The sequence below is a fragment of the Panthera tigris genome, chromosome E2 (genome assembly GCF_018350195.1).
Source record: "Panthera tigris isolate Pti1 chromosome E2, P.tigris_Pti1_mat1.1, whole genome shotgun sequence".
In the NCBI taxonomy this organism is placed as follows: Eukaryota; Metazoa; Chordata; class Mammalia; order Carnivora; family Felidae; genus Panthera; species Panthera tigris.
In genome coordinates, this window is record NC_056674.1 from 8,001,401 (window position 1) to 8,020,764 (window position 19,364).

At 53.3% G+C, this 19,364-nt stretch overlaps 1 protein-coding gene across 4 annotated transcripts in view; it reads right to left on the reverse strand.

The window, feature by feature from the left end:
- Window positions 1-19,364, reverse strand: part of MYH14 (myosin heavy chain 14) — a 90,164-nt gene that overhangs the window by 43,532 nt on the left and 27,268 nt on the right. For all 4 annotated transcript variants that reach the window (XM_042970328.1, XM_042970327.1, XM_042970329.1 and 1 more), the window contains 8 exons: window positions 15,647-15,742; window positions 14,582-14,700; window positions 13,197-13,349; window positions 12,094-12,267; window positions 11,634-11,807; window positions 9,190-9,304; window positions 5,008-5,195; window positions 1,006-1,127 (listed from right to left, as the gene is read on the reverse strand). In XM_042970328.1, coding sequence (XP_042826262.1) covers window positions 1,006-1,127; window positions 5,008-5,195; window positions 9,190-9,304; window positions 11,634-11,807; window positions 12,094-12,267; window positions 13,197-13,349; window positions 14,582-14,700; window positions 15,647-15,742 — 1,141 coding nt within the window. The remainder of the gene's footprint in view (window positions 1-1,005; window positions 1,128-5,007; window positions 5,196-9,189; window positions 9,305-11,633; window positions 11,808-12,093; window positions 12,268-13,196; window positions 13,350-14,581; window positions 14,701-15,646; window positions 15,743-19,364) is intronic.

Sequence of the window (19,364 nt, forward strand, 5' to 3'; positions counted from 1 at the left end):
GCTGCTTGGGATTCTGTCTCTTCCTCTCTCTGGCCTTCGCCTGCTTGCACGCACTCTCTCTCTCAAAACAAATTATGAAAATTAAAAAAAAAAAAAAGCTGAAGCGGCGTAAAATATTTTTCTGTTAAACGCAACTTCACTGTTTTGCTAGGACTACATTTCAGAGCATCCGAACTTAAGGCACACTCCGGCTTTCGCAGACTTGGTAGAAAAAAAAAGAATGCACAGTATTTCACTAGCACGTTTTTATATTGATTCATGTTAAAATTATCTAGTACCTTAGATGTAACCGGACTAAATAAAATATCTTGGTAACATTAATTTCACCTGTTTCTTTTTATTAGAAATATCGCTACTGGATAATTTTAAATTGTAGAGAAGCCTCACATTCTGCTCTTTGTAATGGTGCTGCTGTATACAGCTTGTGTGAAGTGTAATTTATGTTACAATATTTACTGTATTCTTTTTTTTTTTAGAGAGAGAGAGAGGGCGTGAGCTGGGGAGAGGGGTAGACAAGGGGCGGGGGAGGGAGGGAGGCAGAGAGAATCTGAGGCGGGCTCCGCACTGTCAGCACAGAGCCTCCCTCAGGGCTGGATGTCACCAGCCCTGAGATCATGACCTGAGGGGAAACCAAGAAGAATCTGACGCATAACGGACTGGGCCACCCAGGCGCCCCTGGATTACTGGCTTCTTACACGCCAATATTTTCTGTTCTGTCCCGTTCTATTGCATTTGTAAAGAAATGCAGATTGCCCCGCGCCGATGGCAACATGGCAACGTATCATAAGGATTGCAACTTGACATAAGGCTCTATGCTTTTAGGGAAGGCACTGGTGGGAGGGGGGTACTGCTCTCCCATTCCACGGACGAGAAAGCTGAGAACAGGAACCAGAGGAACTTGCCCGGAGTCCCCAGGCTCAGAAGTAGCCGGTAGGGGGGATGTGGGTGCAGACACGGTGGCCTCCAGACCCGAACCCCGCCCCACCGCCACCCCATCGCACTCACCGCTGCCGGAACTCCTGGAAGAGGATGCGGTTGGGGAAGCCCTGGCGGCAGATGCGGATGCCCTCCAGGACCCCATTGCAGCGCAGCTGGTCCAGCACCAGCCGAGGCTCCAGCTTCCCGGCCTGCGGAGAGCGGACACGGACACGCGGCGTCGGCGGCGGCCACACGGGGGCGCCACTCGCGGGCCCGCAGCCGTCGGGGGACACGGGGGGGGGGGGGGGCCCGCCCCCCACGACGCCGGCTCGGAAACGGTTGGCGATTTCATATGGTTCAACCTAGAATGTACTGAGCACCTACGCGTGCCGGTTTAGAAATGCCTGCTTGGGGCGGGGGGGGGGGGGGGGGTCTCGACCAGCGGGAGAGGCCGACGATAAATGAGGTCAAGAAATCAATCCCTACTCAGCATGGGGGAAAAATAAAACGTTAAGTGCTAAGGAGAAAAGAGCAGCGCGGAGGGCGGGCGGGGAGTGGTGAATTTGCCCGGAGCATAGTCGGGGACCGGCCTCCCCGGGAAGGCGAGGAGTTGAATAAAACCCATACATCAGGGGCGCAGTCGGTTGAGCATCCCGCACTTTGATTTCCACTCATGATCTCATGGTTCCTGGGATCCAACCCCACCTGGGCTCTGAGACGACAGGGCAGCCCCTGCCTGGGATTCTCTCTCTCAATCTCTCTCTCAATCGCTCTCTCTCTCTCCATGCCCCTCCCCCTCAAAATAAATAAACATTAAAAAAAACCTTACATCATTATTTGGGGGTAGCTAACTTTCGTTGCTTTGTCTTTCCTTTTTTTTAATTGCTTCTAGAAAATCTAAACCATTTGAAAATTCGAACTCTACATTCTATTTTTATTTTTTATTTCTTTGTTTTCGAGAGAGAGCGCAAGTGAGCAGGGGAGAGGGGCAGAGGGAGACAGAGAGAGAATCCCAAGCGGGCTTCACACTCAGCATGGAGCCCGACGTGGGGCTTGATCCCACAACCGCAGGATCATTCTTGTTGAAAGCAAGAGTCAGACGCTCAACCGACTGAGCCCCCCGGGGAACCCCCAAACTCTACATTCTAAAAGAGAATTCTTGCCTTGCTTTGCCCAGGCCCCCAGAGCGAGCCACAGAGTTCCCAGTTTCTTATAGAACCTTCTAGATCAGCTGTTCTCAACTCTGGCTATACGCTGGCACTCTCTGGGAAGCTTACCAAAAAAATCGCCAAAAAAAAATTAAAAAAACGAATGTCCTGGCTACAGCACAGGGTAGAATCTGGATCTCTGGGCGGGGGGGGGGGGGGGGGGGGGGGTGTTAAGAATTAAACCATAAGAATCGTCATTCTGGATCTTTTTCTAGGGCCATCTAAGCAGCCTATATATCTAATATTTGTGCATCTGTCAAACATTTATTGAATATCCACTGTGCGCCAAGCACTGCTCTAGGCACTGGGGACGCAACAGTGAAAAAGGAGGTAAAAGCCTCTGCTCTCAGATTGCTTAAGTTCTGGAAAAAGGCAGTTTCTCTTTATTACTACGTGTCCCCTATTCCTTGGCAATAGGCTGCACTCCCGTGGGAGAGAGCTTTGTCTCCTCTGCTGCTCTCGGTCCGTGACTGGCTAGGGCTAGCCCACCCTGGCTCCATGCACGGTCATGTGACCCAGGGCTGATCAATCGCAGTGAGCGGCTCAGGAGTGAGCGCAAGACCTGTCTTGGACCCATGAGGCCTCGGGACAAGAGACCCTCTTTCTCCTCCAGGGTTGCTGAACTAGGAGAACGAAAGTTTGGAGCTACTGGGGGCTGCCTTGCCGTCCCGAGGGGAGTAAGAGAAGGAAAGAAAGAGAATGAGATTGCTTCAGAGTGAAGACCACGCAGAGCCAAGCAAGGGATAAATCCCTGACATCACGGTTGGAGCACCTAGATCCAGCTGTCACTGAACCCAACCTTGGGATTTCAATTAGGTAGTTTATACATCCTCATGTGTGCTTAAGCCATCTTAGTTGACTATCTCACAATCAAAACAGCCCCAAGGAAATAGCTGGAAAGACCCGGAAGTTGAAAATGATACAGTGGATGGTCTCACATTAATATTTTGTTCTCTTCGTGCCTCCCCCCAGCCCCTCCTTTGACAAACTATTTGGCAGGCTGGGGGGGGGGGGGAGGTGGATTACATTAAAAGGGACCGAGAAAACACGTAAATATACAGTATGTTGTAGGAACCCAATTTCTCACTGTCACACACACACACACACACACACACACACACACACACACACAGGTACAAATTTGCATGAGGAAAAAGAGACCCTGAACTCTGTGATGTTGAACAAGAACATGACATACTGGTGTGAACTCAGAGTTCCATATGTAAGGATGCTTATATAAGGAAATATAGATGTAAATGTTTATATCCAGGGGTGCCTGGTGGGCTCAGTTGGCAGAACGTGCAACTGTTGATCTCAGCGTCATGAGTTCGAGCCCCATGTTGGGGGCAGAGTTTACTGAAAAAAATGTGCGTATATCGGGGCGCCTGGGTGACTCAGTCGGTTGTGTCTGACTTGCGTGCTGACAGCTCAGAGCCTGGAGCCTGCCTTGGATTCTGTGTCTCCCTTCTCTCTCTCTCAACAATAAACATGAAGGGGCACGTGGGTGGCTCAGTCCGTTAAGCGTCCGACTTCAGCTCAGGTCCTGAACTCTCGGTCCGTAGTTCGAGCCCCGCGTCGGGCTCTGTGCTGACAGCTCGGAGCCTGGAGCCTGTTTCGGATTCTGTGTCTCCCTCTCTCTCTGCCCCTCCCCTGCTCTCTCTGTCTCAGAAAATAAACACTTAAAAGTTTTTTTATGTGTGTATATATACAGAGTCATCGTAGACTCTAAGCACCATTCACTAAAAAGAACCAGGTCCCCTCGGAGAAATGGGTGACTCTATGTACTATGTATTTCACCAAATATAAGCCACCTTCAATTGCCAATTGCTGTTATACCACCAAGAAAGAAAAACTCCTATCAATTAACCTCTGCCAGGCTACTGATTGTAAACCACATCCCCAATTTCAGAGATGCTACAGTGTGCGAAATAAATGTGTCTTAGATTCGATAAAATAACAGTATTTGCAGACAGGAGATACACACACACACACACACACACACACACACACACACACCCAGTAACTACAGTTCCTAGTTTCTGAGGACGGAACCTCATTTGTGTTCTTTTTTTTTTTTTTTTAAGTTTACTTATTTATTTTGATAGAGAGAGAGAGAGTGAGAGCAGGACAGGGGTAGAGAGAGAGGGAGAGAGAGAATCCCAAGCAGCCTCTGCCCTGTCAGTGTAGAGCCGGATGCGGGGCCTGAACTCACGAACCACAAGATCCTGACCTGAGCCGAAGCTGGATGCTTAACCAACTGAGCCACCGAGGCACCCCTCATTTTGTGTTCTCGTTTTCCACTCATGTTGACCCCTCCCTGCAGGGCCCCTTCCCTGATTTTCCTAACAAGAAAACCTTTGGGTGGCCTACGAAGCCAGGCATGGTCTCCCCACACCTCCGTGACGTCCCCAGCCCCAACAGCCTGCTTTCCATCCCTTGTACCTTTCATGCCTCAACCTCCCACCAGGCTTTTGCACAAGCTCATCCCATCTCAGTCACCACCTCCTCCAGGGAGGCTTCCCTGACTTCACCTTAGGTGATACTTACTTCCTCTACAAATTCAACTGGCCATTTATCGTGAGTGGTCAGTCGAGTGTCTGGGCTCCCCATTAGATTGTGAGAATAGGGGTTGGCTGCGCTTTTCTCTCTCCAGTATCCCCAGTACCCTGCACTTAGTAGGTGCTCAATAAAATTTAAGTCCCACTGAAGAATGAATTTTCCCAACAGAGCACTGAGCCTGGGAGGGAAAGGAATTTGCTCAAGGTCACACAGCCAGTCGGAGGCGAGCCTGGGACCAGGCGTGGCTCCAACCGGGTTCAGTGGCCTCGCCTTTACCCAATGCCAGCGCTGCCCCCACCCCGTCCCCAGGCCGGTCACTCACCCTCTTCTCATGGTTGGGGATGATACAGCGGACGAAGCTGGGGTTGGTGTTGCTGAGTGTGGCCATGAGGCGGCTCAGGGACTCCTTGTAGAGCTGTCCCACTGTTCGGAACATGCCCCGGCGGGGGCGGCCACCGGGTGGGCCATCCCCAAGGCTGCTCACCTGCTCCAGCCCCACGATGCCCTCCACTACGGGGAGAGGAAACAGATGTAGAGAAAGAAGTGGGTCAGGGGTCAGTTTTAGGTGCACTGTTTTAAGTCCAAGTTCAAGGGTCTTGTCATTTATAGGACCTGGCACTTTACATATGAAACACCGGTAAGGTAGGTATTTGCAGCCCCATTGGACTGAGGTGTAAACTCAGAAAGGTGGAAGTCTGTGCCTAAGGTCACACAGCTGAGAAAGCGCAGATCTAGGATTCGAACCCAGGCAGCGAGAGTCCACTGGAAACCTGGCCTCTGACCGCTCTTCTTCTCGAGGAACGATCTCCACTGTTCCTTATCAAAAAGTGGTCATGACAACGGCATATGCTAACTTGGCACGTCCTCTCTATCAGGCCCCACTCGAAGCGCTTTATAAACACCTTCTCGTTTATAAGCCTGTAAGAATCGTTCCCATTTTACAGGCGAGGAAACCGAGGCACAGAGAGGGAAACAGCGCACTCAGTATGGCTGCAGTTTTAGGAACTTAACACACTGTCCCACTGAGGACGTAATAAAGCCCGGCTTTTCTGTGCGATATTTAAAAGCACACAGACTGCCTCCGCGTGAACCATTTTTCCAAAAAGGCCTGATTTCATGGTGACGCTTCTCTCTTTTGTCCTTTGGTGGCGTCACTTCAGCTAGTGAGAAATCCCCACTCCTTCATCTCGAATTCTGTGGGTTTTTTTTTTTTTTGCTTTTTAAAAAAATTTTTTTTAACGTTTATTTATTTTTGGGACAGAGAGAGACAGAGCATGAATGGGGGAGGGGCAGAGAGAGGGAGACACAGAATCGGAAGCAGGCTCCAGGCTCTGAGCCATCAGCCCAGAGCCCGACGCGGGGCTCGAACTCACAGACTGCGAGATCGTGACCTGAGCTGAAGTCGGACGCTTAACCGACTGAGCCACCCAGGCGCCCCTGTGGGGTTTTTTAATGTTTATTTTTATTTTTGAGAGAGAGAGAGAGAGTGAGTGGGGCATGGACAGAGAGAGAGGAGACCCAGAATCCGAAGCAGGCGCCAGGCTCCGAGCTGCCAGCACAGAGCCCAACGCGGGGCCTGAACCCAGGGACCGCGAGATCATGGCCTGAGCCGAAGTCGGATGCTTAGCCGACTGAGTCACCCATGTGCCCCTCGAATTCTGTTTGAAGTCACGCCTCCTTTCTCAGGGACCTGCGGCGGGGGCAGACTCTGATGTCCTGCAGTCCTCAGTAATGAGGGTCATCAGGGGTCAACCAGATAATCTTCGCTTAGGGCAGGGCTTGGTGCACAAGTGGGGGCTCACCTATGGCCTTTTCCTCCCCAGGTTCAACGTTCCCTCTCACCGCCATGCTCCCAGCTGTTATCAAAATGGTAATTAAGTTCTTACAGCACAGATAAGAGCAGAGGCCCTGGGATGTCTTGGGTTCAAATCCCAGCTCTGTCCTTTACGGTCTGTGTGACCTCAGGCAGGTGTCTTAACCTCTCTGTGCTTTCTCATCTGTATGATGGGGATAATAGCACTAGCACCTGCCTCGTTGGGTTGTTCGGAGGATCCTTTTTTTTTTTTTAAGTTTATTTATTAACTTTCAGAGAGACAGACAGTGTGAGTGGGGGAGGAGGGAGAGAGAAAGAGAGAGAGAGAGAGAGAGAGATAGGGGGAATCCCAAGCAGGGTCCACACTGTCAGCACGGAGCCCGGCATGGAGCTTGAATTCACGAAACCGTGAGACCATGACCTGAGCCGAAATCAAGAGTAGGACGCTTAACCTACTGAGCCACCCAGGCGCCCCTGTTCAGAGGGTTCTAGGCGTTAGTAACTGTAAACAGGCTCTGCACAGCACACGGCATGTAGTACATGCTCAGTAAATGCCAGCTGGTGCTACCAAGAGGCTTGTACTTTTACATGCGGTTTAATTAGAAGGCGTCGTGTGGCTACAAAGAGTCTGGAAACTGCTGAGGGAGGCGACAAGGAAGGAGAGCGAGAGTCCCCCGCACGGAGGAGAGGGGACAGATGTTCAAAGTCAGGTACCCGGTCCAACAGGCCCACCCTCTTCATCCGGCAAATCTCACCCGTCGGTGCACAGCAACACCCACCCCCTGACGGAGAAATGGCAGAGCTGCGCCTCCCTGAAGATCCTGGGGGTGACGGTGGGAAGGAGCCAAGGAAAGGGAATTGCTGGAAGCCCCCGTGTTCTGGGGGGTGAGGACAGACGGAGGGGGGAGGCAGAGTGATGAGGGGTGGGAGATGCAATGGGAACAGCGAGAGAAGGGAGGAGGGAGAGAAGGTGGCAAGAGAAAAAGAGAGCATTATTAGTCAACAGCACAGGGCAAAGCGGGAGGAAAAACTTGAATGTTGGCCATGAACTTTTAAAGCTAGGGCGACTGTCCTGTTCACGTTTGTGTCTACCCACTGAGGGCATGAAGATGACCGGAAGGATGACCGTCCTTTGTGGGAATTCAATGCCAAGGAGATAAAAAATCTCTTTCCCTGGAGGTTAAATCTGTATCTGCTTTATTAGGTATCCCTTTTTGCCCTGGCTGCCAGGAAGCTCAAGGACTGACTCAATGCTCCTTCCTAGCTTGTTGCATTGGTCTCTCTGAGGAGGGCTTTTCCCCTGGGCTCCCAGGATGCTGGACACCCAACTCTGGGCTCAGGACAGCCGTAGTAGAGATTGTTGCACGAGGGCCCCAGTTCCCTGTCCCTCCCGTGACTTGCAGCTCCTTGAATCTGGGCTGCTCTGACCTGCTTTGTTCAGGAGAGTTGTGGAGGAAGGAACACTGTACCGGGTTGGAGACAAGGACACAGCTTCCGCTTCTCTCTTGGAATCCCTGGAGAGCCAGGCTCATATGAGATGGGGTATGTGAGGGATCACGGTGGGGGTGGGGGTGGGGCATGATGTGTCCATAAAGGGGACACAGATATTAAAGAAGTGTGTGTGTGTGGGGGGAGATTTTCTGAGGAGATGATTCTCATAGCAGAATCTGGTTCTGTTAGTGAACATCAAGCACTACTTTTCAATCCCTCTTGTACAAACCACAGAAGACACAAACCTCAAATTCCTCTGTCTAAAATCACCTCATAACATCAAGGCACCTCACACTCTTCTAGTTCTGTGAGTCCATTTGGGAACCATTCATCTTGCTTATTTTGTTCTCTTGTCTAATTGCGTGGGCTAGCAATTACAACTTTGCTTTTCACTTCAATAAAAGGCGTCAGCAAACGGATAGACCCTGGACGCCTTGAATCAGGAGGAAAAAACCAGGATGCTGATTTTGTCAGTTGTGAAAATCATGTCTCCTCTAAGGAGGGGGAGTGGCAAACAAGGCTTGGGAAGGTATGGGGTCTCATACTTTTTCTGCCCGTGCCTCCCAGAAGGGTCATTCCAAAAAGACTGATGACCAAATCTACAGGGGCCTTGTTGGAGCAGGAAAGCTTTGCAAAATCTACATCTCAGTCCATTGTCCTTCCCTGGGGCCCTGAAGGGAACTTTGTGAGAGTGCAGGGAGCAAAGCCTAAAAGGTGACTAATCTGTAAAACACCACCCTGCTGAGTTTCCTTCTTGTGATGAATTAATTTTCAGTCAAATCTGATTTTTTTTTTTCCTTAGAGATCACAGGCCATCTACAATGAATGACTTTCTCTCTTCCTTTACAACATTCAAACAGTTATTTCTTTTTCCAGTCTGATTGCATAGGCTAGTATTGCCAAAACCGTGTTTCAGAGCAGTGGCGACCACGGGCATCCTCGTCTGTTTCCGGTTAAGGAGGAGTGTTTTATCACTGAGCATGAGGCTGGCTTGTAGCAGTCAGCCAATCGTTCAATCAATGAGTCACCGATTGGAAATGCTACTGTCAGACCGTCTGGCCTGCCTGCCTCACTTCTGCATCTGAGCAGACAAGTCACGTTCAGAACTTAGCCTCTAGAACAAAGGTGTGCACCCTGTGGGCTGGGAAGAGGGATGCACCGAGCTCCAGGGACAGGGCCTGGGGAAATGACGGTCCTCACCATCTTTCCAGATCTCTGCCGTTAGCCGGTCTGTGCTCTGGTGAAGCAGGGCTGCGACGTTGTCGTTCAGAGGGTCCATGTTTTTCATCAGCCACTCATTGGCCTTGTAGTCGACCTGGACGAAGTCAGGCAGAGGAAGGTGGTGAGCCCGCAGGTTCACCAGCTCTCCCAGTTTCCCAAGGAACCTCCCAGAAACCCTGGAGACCTCCAGCTCCACAGATGAGAGAGCGTCAGTGCCACCTAGTGTCTGTGCCCAGAACTGCACCCTCCACCTGCATGGCCCCTCTCCCTTCACTTCCCTTATCTGTTCTCTGTCCCACCTCCAGGACCTCGCCCGCCATCACTTCTTCCTTATCCATTCTATTCCAGCCACCCTGGCCCCCTCATGGCTCCTCAAACGTGCAAGTCCATTTCCACCTCGGCGTTTACCCCTGCCATTCCTGGTCACCGCGGATTGTCACACGGCGGGCGCCTTCTGAGTATTCAGGGCTTTGCTTTGAGGCTCTCAGAGTCCGAGTCTTGACCCACACAACTCCCCACACGTGTGCGCCCCCCCAAAGACAGTGGCTCCCCTGAGGCCAGGATTCAGGTCTGACTCACAGCACAGGGCTGGGCACACCGGAGGTCTCAGACAACGTTTGGGAAAGGAAGTGAGTGCTAGACACAGAACACATAGGTCTCCTGTCTCCCGGCCTCCCTATGCTGTTCCTTCCCCCCCCCCCCCCCACAGCCCTTCCCAGCCTTCACCTATCCTTTGATGGCTGTTACTCCTCATTTATTTTTTAATGTTTTGCCCTTTTTTAGAGACAAAAAGAGCACGAGTGGGAGAGGGGCAGAAGGAGAGAGAGAGAGACAGAGACAGAGAGAGAGAATCTTAATGCTTATTCATTTTTGAGAGAAAGACAGACAGACAGAGCGTGAGTGGGGGAGAGGCAGAGAGAGAGGGAGACAGAGAATCCGAAGCAGGCTCCAGGCTCTGAGCTGTCAGCACAGAGCCCGACGCGGGGCTCGAACCCACGAACCGTGAGATCATGACCTGAACCAAAGTCTGACGCTTAACCGGCTGAGCCACCCAGGCTCCCCTTAAATTTTTTGCTTTTATTTTAGAGACAAAAGAACACAAGCAGGAGAGGGATAGAAGAAGAGGGAGAGAGGGGGAAAGAGAGAGAGAGAGAAGAGGGAGACAGAGAGAGAGACAGAGAGAGAGACAGAGAGAGAGAGAGAGAGAGAGAGACAGAGAGAGAATCTCAAGCAGGCTCCACACTCAGCATGGAGCCAGACATGGGCCTTGATCTCATGATCCTGGGATCACAACCAGAGCCAAAATCAAGAGTCAGACGCTCAACTGACTGAGCCACCCAGGCACCCCCGGTTTCTCGTCATTTCGGCCAGGGATTGGCAAACTACGGCCCGCAGGCCAAATCCAGGCTGCCGCGTTTTTGTAAATAAGGTTTTGTTGGAATACAGCCTTCATCTATGCATCCATTTACGCATTACCCGTTGTGTCTTTCACACTACAATGGCAGAACCGAGCGGCTGTGGCAGAGACTGGCCCACAAAGCCAAAACTACTTACAGAAAATGTTTGTGGACCCTTGATTTCAATTTCCAATCACGCCTGCCTCTCTTCTGTGAAATCCCCCTGGCGTTCCTCGGCTGGGCTTCCACACAGCCCTACGCGGCTCCCACCAAACACCCCCCCTCCTCCGCCTTACCCCCTAACGGTCTGTACTTGTCTCTCGCCCAGAGCAGGAGCTGTGTGAGGACAGAGACCCTGTCCACCCTGGGGCCCCAGCTTTGCTCGGCACAGGGCTGAGCACAGAAGGCACACCTTTGCCGAATGACAGGATAAAATGCTGTCATTCTCCTCTCAGACCCCCCCCTCCAAACCTATCATAAATAGCCTCTCCTTCAGGAAGCTTTTCTTTTTTCTTATGTTTGTTTTTGAGAGAGAGAGAGAGACAGAGACAGAGTGAAAGAGGGGGAGGGGCAGAGAGAGAGGGAGACACAGAATCTGAAGCAGGCTCCAGGCTCTGAGCTGTCAGCACAGAGCCCAATGCGGGGCTCGAACTCACGGACCGCGAGATCATGACCTGAGCAGAAGTCGGACGCTTAACCAACGGAGCCACCCAGGCGCCCTGAGGAAGCTATTGCTGCCTACATCAGAGTCCTCAGTCCTCCTGGGGTTTTCCTGGCCCCTGCCAGGACATCAGGCAGTTCCTGCTCCCCCCTGCCTCTCCCCCTGCCCTCTCTCCCTCCTGCCCTCCCCCCTCCCCCCAGGTTCTCCCCCCTGCCCTCTCTCCCCGCTGCCCTCTCTCCCCCCTGCCCTCTCTCCCTGCTGCCCTCCCCCCTCTCCCCACGTTCTCCCCGCTGCCCTCTCCCGGGTCTGCAGCCTGGTGGTCCCCACTCCCGCCCACGAGCCCCACGGCTCCTCCCGCCTCCAACCTTGCCCGCATAGTGCAGGACACTGAAGTCGGCCTGGTCCCGCAGGTTCCTCGGCCGCTGGAACTTGGGGTGGCCTCCTTGCTCCTGCGCCACCTTCTCGACGAAGGACTTGTCCGTGGCCTTCGGGAACCAGCACTCTTCGTCCAGCAGGGCCAGGAGTCCAGGGGGGTTAGCCTAGGCATCCACAGGAGGGGAAGAGGACGTCAGATCCCCGAATGCTGGACACTTAGGCTGCTGCTAACTCGTAGCTCTTGTGAGGGGCACGGGGACGGGAGCCAAACGCGAGAAGGGCTGTCGATCAGAGCCTGGGCGGAAGCGGGGCCCGCGGCGGCCGCGCGCCTGCAAGTCCTTAACTGAGGGAGAGGCCTGAGGCCCAGCGGGGCAGGAGGCGGAGGGGGCCGGGCGGGGCGGGGGTGTCTCCCGGCGGTGGACGCGGCGGCGGGCGGGCCCTGAGGCTCACCGGCCGCTCGATGAGGTCGATGCAGGGCTGCAGGTCGAGGCCGAAGTCCAGGAAGGTCCAGGGGATGCCCTCGCGCTGGTACTCCTCCTGCTCCAGCACGAACATCGTGTGGTTAAAGAGCTGCTGCAGCTTCTCGTTGGTGTAGTTGATGCACAGCTGCTCGAAGGAGTTCAGCTGCGGAGGATAAGGGACCAGTGAGAGAGGGGACAGGGATGGGGGGGCAGGGCTGGGGGACAGGGATGGGGACAGGGATGGGAGGACAGAGATGGGAGGACAGAGATGGGGGACAGAGACGGGGGTACAAAGACAAGAAGGACAAGGATGGGGGGACAGGGATGGGGGGACAGGGATGGGAACAGGGATGGGGGACAGGGATGGGGGGACAGGGATGGGGGACAGGGATGGGGGGACAGGGATGGGGGACAGGGAAGGGGGGACAGGGATGGGGACAGGGATGGGAGGACAGAGATGGGGGACAGGGATGGGGGATAGGGATGGGGGACAGAGACGGGGGTACAAAGACAAGGAGGACAAGGATGGGGGGACAGGGATGGGAACAGGGATGGGGGACAGGGATGGGGGGACAGGGATGGGAGACAGAGATGGGGGACAGGGATGGGGGGACAGAGACAGGGGTACAAAGTCAAGGAGGACAGGGATGGGGGGACAGGGATAGGGGACAGGGATGAGGGGATGGGGTGAGGGGACAGAGACGGGGGGTACAAAGACAAGGAGGACAGAGTTGGGGGGGAGGACAGAGATGGGGGAAGACAGAGACGGGGGGTGGGACAGAGATGGGGGGACAGAAATGGGAATACCGACAGAGGGGACAGAGACTGGGGGACAGAGATGAGGAGGGGGACAGAGATGGGTAAGGGAACAGAGATGGGGGACAGAGACACGGGGAGGACAAAGACGGGGGGGCACAGAGAAAAGAGAAAGGGAGGAGACAGAGACAGGGAGGAGGAAAAAGACGGGGGGGGGGGGGATAGTCCAGGATTGGTGGAAAGACACCCAGAGAGAGGGGGACAGGGACACAAAGAGAGGGGGACAGGGCCGGAGTGACGGAGCCCTCCGGCCCCAGCCTGGCCCCAGGTCCAGACCTGGAAGATCTCGAAGCCGGCGATGTCCAGGATGCCGAGGAAGGAGGCGCCCTGGCGGGGACTGCGGTCCAGGGCACGGTTGAGGCGCAAGACCAGCCAGCGGAAGAGGCGCTCATAGGTGGCCTTGGCCAGGGCCTCCAGCGCGAAGTCGGCCTGTGGGGCGGGGCACATGTGAGGGCCTGGTCCCCCTTCCACGGCCCCAGCACAAGCCCAGGGCCAGCAAGGAGACACTGACACAGACGGGCCCCCTCGAGGCTCATCGAGAACAATGACGCTAATCGATGACACCGACCGGTACAGAGCCCCACGCTGCGCCAGGCACTGTGTACCGCTTGGGGGCGCGTGAGGTCATCAACCCGCCCCCCCAACCCCAGCACCGTGAGAGTTCAGAAGGTGGACTCTGGAGGCTGACAACCCGGGTTTGAATCCTGGCGCTGCCCCTTAGAAGCTGTGTGGCCTCAAGCATGTGAAAAAACCTCTCTGTGCCTCAGTTTCTTCATCTGTAAAATGGTACTAACGACAGGACCTCAGCCGAGATGGAACCTGGGTCGGCGGGAGCTCCGATCTCTGGCCCTCATGTCCCTCTCTATGTCTTCACAATTGTACTTCATTCGAGTTCCCAGCCTGGGGACAGGCAGAGGCCTCTGCCCAAAAGCTGGATTCTGGAAACTTCTAACATGGGCTCGCTTCGCCCCACTCCCCATCCCCCCACCCCCATCGCTCGCCTGAACTCTGACAGCAACCTCCTCATGTCTCCCTGCTCCCACCCATGCCCCCTGGGTCCAATTCTCCATGCAGTAGACAAGGGGGTCTTCATAAAAGACGAACCAAATCAAGTCACTCCCTGGCCTAAACCCTCACTGGCCCGCTGCACTCTGAATAAAACTCACCTCCTTACTGTGGCCCCTAACACCCTGTGTGATCCGTCCCCTACCAACCCCTCCGACTGCAGCTTCTGCCTCCCTGGCCCTGGCTATCTACCCTCACTGACCTCCTTCGTGTTCTCAATTCGCCAAGCCTGTTCCAGCCCCAGGGCCTTTACACATGCGGTTCCCTCTGCCTTGAGCCATCTCGGTCTCAACGCAAACATCATCTCTTCATAGAGGACTTCCCTGACCCCCCAAAGCCCCTCCTTCATAGGAGGTCCCACCGTTTATGCATTTTTTTTTTTTTTTAATGATCTGTTTCCTACTTCAGCCTGAGTTCCACAAAGGCATGGTCTGTTTCCATTACTACTTTTATTCCCAGCACCAGAAGCAGAGATGGTAACAGAGCGAACACTCAGCAAAAGTTTGAGTGCAAGAAAAACCCGGCATAAGCGGCTGAAAGCTCCAGGACCCTGGCGCCCCGCCCCCCGGCGCCCCGCCCCCCGGCGCCCCGCCCACCTGTTCCTTGGTCTGCGCTTTCTGCACATAGTCTCGGCCGACTTTGATGCGGGGGGTGAGCAGGGCGCGGGAGAAATCCGTCACCCCTAGTCCCAGGAGGCGGCACAGCTTCTGTGCGGCTGAGGGCGGGAGGGACAGGGGGTCTGATCAGCCTTAGGAAGCGGCAGCGGCCGCTGAGCACAGACAAGGGGCCCCGCCTCTCCCACCAGAGGTATCACACGTCCTAAAAGTGTGTATGTTCCTCTGGCCCAACGATTCTCTCTCTGGGACCCCGACATGGGATAAATAATCCCGGACGTGGGGCGCCTGGGTAGCTCAGTCGGTTAAGCAGCCGAAGCTTGATTTTGGTTCAGGTCATGATCTCTCAGTTCCTGAGTTCAAGCCCCGCATTGGGCTCTGTGCTGACAGATCAGAGCCTGGAGCCTGCTTCGGATTCTGTGTCTCCTCTCTCTCTCTCTCTTTCTCTCTCTGCCCCTCCCCTGCTCTCTCTCTCAAAAATAAATAAACATTAAAAAAATATTTTAAATAAATAAAAACAAAAAAAGGAAGAACACAGCCCAGAGAGGAATGCCCAAAAATGTTGCAGTGAATTACCGCTCAGGTGTATGACAGTGGGTAATTCCCCTGCTTTTATACTTTTCTGTGTTGCCTGATCCCGCCCCCCCATCCAGTTTGTATTATTTCATGATAATAAAGAAGCAGAACTATTTCCATTTTGATTTAAAAAAAAAGGAATATCGGTTATAATTCTGCTTCTGAAAAGCAAAAACTAAAGTATATATGCAAAGCACAGAGGCCAAGAGGAGATAAGCCCAATGCTAAGGGCAGTTTTGTCAGAGGGGCCAGGATGATGGGGGGATCTCGGGCACACTGGTGTTGTTCAAAGCTTTGGCAGAGGTCACACCTTTTACAATGAGGAACAGAGTGGACGATGATATTTTGGTAAAGGATCAGCACAGCTTGGAGGCATGCCCTGCTGGGGAGCAGGGAGTAGGGGGGCTGCTCTGTCCGGGGGAACAGAGGGACACAAGGACCCCGCGTGGGCAGCGGGCCAGGTGGGGTTACCTGTGTTGTCAGGCATGGAGGCTTGATCGTTGTTTCGTTCTCTCTTCAGGACGATGTTGCCAAACTGGAGAACAGCTGAGACCATCCGCAGCATGGCTAAGGGGCAGAGAGGGTATTCGTGTGCGTGCACTCTGATGCATGCTCTTAACTAGCCCCTTAGAAATCCAGTTTTAATGGGGCACCTGGGTGGCTCAGTCCATTAAGCGTCTGACTCTTGATTTCGGCTCAGGTCACGATCTCGTGGTTCACGAGATCATGTCCCGAGTCGGGCTCTGCGCTGAGAACAAGGAGCCTGCTTGGGATTCTCTCTCTCCCTCTCTCTCTCTACCCCTCCCCTGCTCGCACGCATGTGCATTCCCTCTCACTCTTAAAATAAATAAACATTAAAAAAAAAAAGGAAATCCAGCTTTAAAACCCTATGTCAAAATTACACCACTATTCTTCAGCTTAAAATCCATTGGTGACACTGGGCAGCTCTTAAAACATATGAGCAGATAAATGATTTTTTTTAATTTTTTTTTTAACGTTTATTTATTTTTTGAGACAGAGACAGAGCATGAATAGGGAAGGGGCAGAGAGAGAGGGAGACACAGAATGAGAAGCAGGCTCTAGGCTCTGAGCCATCAGCCCAGAGCCCGATGCGGGGCTCGAACTCACGGACGGCGAGATCGTGACCTGAGCTGAAGTCGGACCCTTAACCGACTGAGCCACCCAGGCGCCCCTCTTTTTTTCTTTTAATGTTTGTTTATTTTTGAGAGACAGAGCACGAGTGGGGTAGGAGCGGAGAGAGAGGGAGACACAGAATCTGAGGCAGGCTCCAGGCTCCAAGCTGTCAGCACAGAGCCTGAGGCCGAGCTCGAATTCACAGACCGCGAGATCATGACCTGAGCCAAAGTCTGATGCTTAACCAACTGAGCCACGCAGCAGCCCTTACATCACCTCATTTTATGCGTGTTTCTGTCCCAAAGATACCTCACCTATATAATGTTGCTTCCTTCACATCAAGCTCACGGCCAACACCTCTCTAATGGGAGCCGGAAGAAGGCTCATCTAATGTATGTGTTTTCTCTGTGAGAAACACTACAGCCCTCTTGCACGTGGGGATGCCAGCCCGCATTAAGCCCGACGCGTGGGGGGCACTTTAGACAGTGAAACCATCAACCAGCAAGGCGCAAAACCGTGAAACACGTGGCACTCAGTAGCCGGCGAAAAGGACACCGGTTTACGGTGGACCCGAGACGAGGCGGCAGAGCACTGCGTCGCGGAACCCCAGCCCCGTGTGTGCGTGGGCAACTCCAACTTTCCACCCCTGTGTGAAAGACGCAACGGTCACAGAAGCACCAGGAGTACTGGTTCGGGGGGGTTTGGCTAAATTTAGCGAGTAGGCGAAGTCGCAAATGCAGAACCCGCAAAAGAGGACGCACTGTCCCCCTCCTTGTCAGCACAGAGCTGCCAGAAATTTCGCTCATGGTGAGTGGGCAGTGCTGCCCCCTAGAGTACATCGCAGGAACTCCCAGGGGGTGGCGGGCATAAAGACCGAGGCCACGGGGCCACTTGCGGGGTGTGTCTGGATACCACAGGGCCCGGGCAGGTGGGGACCCGGGTGAAGACGCCCTTCTGTGGCACGAAGCACTGCCCACACCGCATGACTCCTAAGCGTCCCCGTGGACATTTTTGCCCATGACAGAATGGTTTGTAATGATCTGAGCAACCCGACCTGGTTTATGCATAAACACAAGTGTTTCGTGTTTGGTTTTGACACGCGGTAGATTTTCCAGGAACGGAGCCACGATGAAATCCCAGGAGACGCTGTGGTCGGGTTTTGTTCAGCATTTTATCAAGATTTGGGAACCCTCTCATCTGCGACAGCAAAGCTGCACGCAGAAAACCCATGAACACGGGACTGACTGGACCTGTACCCGCCGCTTTTATGGCGACGCTACAGATCCGCGCAAGCGCCCAGCTTCCCCATCAACCACGCCTTCCAGAACGGTTTTCGCGATTTCCGGGCTCAAATGGATGTCGATTTCTTTCCACCCCCTCCATGCCAGGTCCTGTCCCAAACACTCCCAAATGAACTCACTTAACCTTCTTAACTCCGCGAGGCAGGTCCTCCAATAACATTTTACCTGTGAGTAAAAAAAAAACCCTTGGCACATGGGGAAACCAAGGCACAGTCAGGCGACCAACTTGAGCTCACCAGCAGCGGAGGGGAGACGCAAAGTTGGGACAGTCTGACTCCAGGCTCCGCATCCGTTTCGTCTTTGCCGCCTTCTTCCAGCATAAAATTCGAATGGAAGCACGTACACGTGGCCCGCATACAGAAAAGCGCACAAATCATGCCCTTCCAGCTGCCCGAGCGTTTACGGAGTGGATGCGCCCGTGGAGCCGGCCTCTGAGAAGCCCCTTCCTGGCCACTCGCTGAACATGGGCAAACTTCACTGTCACGTGGTTAAGCGGAAGAAGACAGACACGAACGCACACGCACCGTATGGGTCTGTTTGTACCCAAATGCAGGAACAAGTAAAATAGCTCCATGCTGTTAGATGCCAGAATAATGATCACATTGAGGGTGGGGGGTGGGGGGTGTCTGGTGACGGGGAGGGGCACGAGGGACCTTCCAGGTGCCAGTTATGCACGCATTCGCTTGCAGAAAGCCCCCGGACTGGATGCTTAGGCTCCGGGCACTTTTTTTTTTTTTTTTGGTGTCTCTGCTTCTAGGCTGATTACTTAGAAAAAGAGGGTGGTGGAGGGGGAAGGGAGGAGCACCCTGCTGGGATACTCCTGCCAAAAACCCGTAAAACCCGTAACCTGAATCTAATCGCAAGGAAACACGCCAGAGTTGAGACAAAACAACTGGTCTGTAATCTTCAAAAGTCTCAAGGTCACCAACGATAAAGAAGGAATAGTTCCAGACCGACGGAGAGTGAAATGTGCTAGACACGTGTGATCCTGGGGAAATGTGTGTGGATGGGCGTGCCTGTGCGTGTGCGTGCACCTGTGTGTGTGTAACCTAAAAAATTTTTGAGGGGTGCCTGGCTGGCTCAGTTGGTGGAATGTGCGACTTTTTTTTTTTTTTTTAATGTTTATGTATTTACTTTGAGAGAGAGAGAGTGGGGAAGAGACAGAGAGAGGGGGAGAAAGAATCCCAAGCAGGCTCCATGCTGTCAGCACAGAGCTCAAAGAGGGGCTCGAATGCCCCAAACCGTGAGATCATGATCTGAGCCAAAATCAAGAGTCAGATGCTTAACCGACTGAGCCACCCAGGAGCCACATCCGAATTCCTGGCATCTGTGAATGCTACCTTGTAGAGCACAATGGCCTTCACTGGTGTGATTAAATTAAAAATGTCAAAACGGGGACACGTCTGGGTGGCTCAGTCAGTTAAGTGTCCTGCTTTTGATTTCGGCTCAGGTCATGATCTCGCAGTTTGTGAGTTCAAGCCCCGCGTCGGGCTCTTTGCTGACATCGTGAAGCCTGCTTGGGATTCTCTCTCTCTGCCCCTCCCTTGTTCACTCGAGCTCTCTTTCTCAAAATAAATAAATAAAATTTAAAAAAAAAGTCAAGATAGGAGATTTATTCTGGATAACCCAAGTAGACTCTCACTGTAGGTCCTTGTAAGAGGGAGGCGCCTGGGTGGCTCAGTTGGTTAAGCGTCCGACTCTTGATTTTGACTCAGGTCATGATTTCATGAGTTCGTGGGTTCAAGCCCCACATC